The sequence below is a fragment of the Gavialis gangeticus genome, unplaced genomic scaffold, assembly GCF_001723915.1.
Source record: "Gavialis gangeticus isolate Ggan-Ray unplaced genomic scaffold, GavGan_comp1, whole genome shotgun sequence".
NCBI classification, from domain to species: domain Eukaryota; kingdom Metazoa; phylum Chordata; order Crocodylia; family Gavialidae; genus Gavialis; species Gavialis gangeticus.
Window position 1 is genome coordinate 116,661,557 of NW_017729022.1, and position 2,460 is coordinate 116,664,016.

Consider the following 2,460-nt stretch of genomic DNA (forward strand, 5'->3'; position numbering starts at 1 on the left):
AACTGTCCACTCTATCCACATCACAAGTGGAGGTAAATCAAGCCCTGCTCCCCTCCCCCGCTCTTCAACAACAACCACCACAATAAAAGTTATGGAAAATTTTTCTTACCCCATATACCTTCTTGGCTCCTGCCTTGGCAGCAAACATGGAGAGGATCCCTGTGCCACTTCCAACATCCAATACAATCTTATCCTTAAAAACATGCTTGTTGTGATACATGGAATTTCGATATGTTAGTGTACGCACCTCATCCTTCAACATTTCCTGTATCAGGGAGAGGAAAAGGCATTGTGTGTTTACTTCTGGCACAGGATTTGCAGCATCATTACAATTCAACATTAACACATCATTAAAATTCAACCTGAATAGTTTTTTTGAGTCCTTTGGACCAAAAACAGGATTCATTATACATCAAAGCAACTTTAAAATGCAAACCACTCATAAGTGAATTATTAACAATGAGCACCATCTCATTTGTGTATCTATGTTCCTCTTAGATACTATTTTACTGGTTAAAATGGCCAACCAAAAGGATAAACTAGTCAGAGAAATGGACTGCGATGGACATATGCAAAAGCTGTGCAAACCTTCACGCTTTCTCTCACAAGCCATTCATGCAATTGTTGGACTATCTCCTGAGGCTCTGCCTCAGATTCCCAGATAAGCACCTCAGAACAGAGGCAACTTTGTTCAGTAGACACTCATGAAAAAACAGACCTGCCCAAAGTCACAGAGAGTGTGTCTACATGTGTCATGAGGGGCCAGCAATAAACTGCTCCACGGTTTATTGCTTCCTGAAAGCTCTTGGGCACGTGGGGCTGCTCCGATTGGGCTGAGTGTGCTGCAGAGGGGCTGGCTGGGGCACGAGGGTGTCTCAGTGTGGAGCTCACTGGCAGGCAGCTCCCAGCCAGCTGGTCAGCATCTACACTTGCACTGCTGCACATGAAAAAACTTTGAAGCAGGGTAGTACTTGACTTTACAAGACATTTACTGTGCAGTTAATTAGTCAACTATGCAGTAAATGTCTCAGGTAGACACACCCACAGTGAGTCAATTCCAAAGCTTGGAGTAACACTTACATCTCCTTACTCCTACTCTACATTTAGTCAGAGCCTTATATTATCTCATTGAAATAGGGGTCTTTATCTGGTTCCTAGTGGATATGCATGTCACATTCGGAGGTTGGATCCCTCTCTCTTCCTTCAGGTGCCAAATTTCTAAAGTTGCCACTGCTAGGCCCCTGATTCTTGTTTTGTACTAGTGTGGGGAAAGTTGGTCAAATCACATCAGTCAAAAACATTTAACTGGGCTACATGCCCTTTTTAAAAGCAACTTAAGCACGTAGTTGTTTTTGAAAATGTTACATATTACATCTGAGTGGTTACACCTTTCATTACATTGCTGTCATCACTGAATAATTTAGGCAGTAGGATAAATGGATCTTTGAATGCCAATAGGTAGGAAATCAGGAGTACCCATCAGATGGAAGCCCAAGTGCAGAAGATCACTATACACTGACTGCTCATCCATCTGCCTGTACTGGAGGCTGTGTACAGCCATAGCTTGTGATATGTAAGAGGATATTTTGTCATTGTGAAGTCTGGTCCAATATCAAAGACTGAAGTGGGTAAAGAATGGAGGGGACAGTTCTGGTGTGATCAAACCTTGTGTTAAGTCAGTGTTTCCATTGGGGACTGTGATAAGTCTGGTCCAGTTCCTCTTCCTCTGCTCTGAATCCCATTCCTCAGTGTTCCTTGGTCCTTGCTACTGCCATCATAGCACCAAAGACATTTGCCTGATTTTTCACAGGTAAATTATATTATGAAGGCAAACCAAATAAAATATTTGCCTGATTTTTCACAGGTAAATTATCTGATGTTAAGGCTGAGATCTTCGAAGATGCTTAAGGAGTTTGGATGTCCAGCTCACATTATTTGAGTGGGAATTGAAAAGTCTTAATCTCAGGTTGTTTGGAAAAATCTCAATCTAAGTGCATAAATATAGATTGAATGGCTTCACTTTAGGCAGTCAAATTTGAAAGTAGCCCAAGAACTCTCAGAAGTCAGTTGAACTCAAGTGGCTTTGAATGTCACTTCACAGAGGCATGCCACCATGTAAAACCGTTAGGCCTGTGCGAAGCAGCTAGTATTCACTTCGGATTCGGATTCAGCCAATTCGGGGGACAGTGATTCGATTCACTGATTCAGATCACTGTCCCGAATCGATTTGGCTGCTGCCGAATTTCTGAATCACCCAGGCCCATCCCCACGAGCCCGGCAATGGCTACCCCCAGCTCCGGCACTTGGAAAGAAACAAAGGCCCAACTCAGCAGGTGCTGCTGCGTGGAGGGGAGATCCCCACTGCCAGCCACTGCCCCATGCTGCATGGGGGATTCTGCGCAAGGCCCCACCCCACCCTACCTCATGCTGTGTTGTGCTAATATACAAGTAGCCCCATTT

At 43.9% G+C, this 2,460-nt stretch overlaps 1 protein-coding gene across 1 annotated transcript in view; it reads right to left on the reverse strand.

Annotated features, from left to right (window-relative positions):
* The window catches only part of PRMT8 (protein arginine methyltransferase 8), a 109,733-nt gene that overhangs the window by 98,083 nt on the left and 9,190 nt on the right, over positions 1–2,460 (reverse strand). The window contains exon 3 of the mRNA XM_019515857.1: positions 110–265. Coding sequence (XP_019371402.1) covers positions 110–265 — 156 coding nt within the window. The remainder of the gene's footprint in view (positions 1–109; positions 266–2,460) is intronic.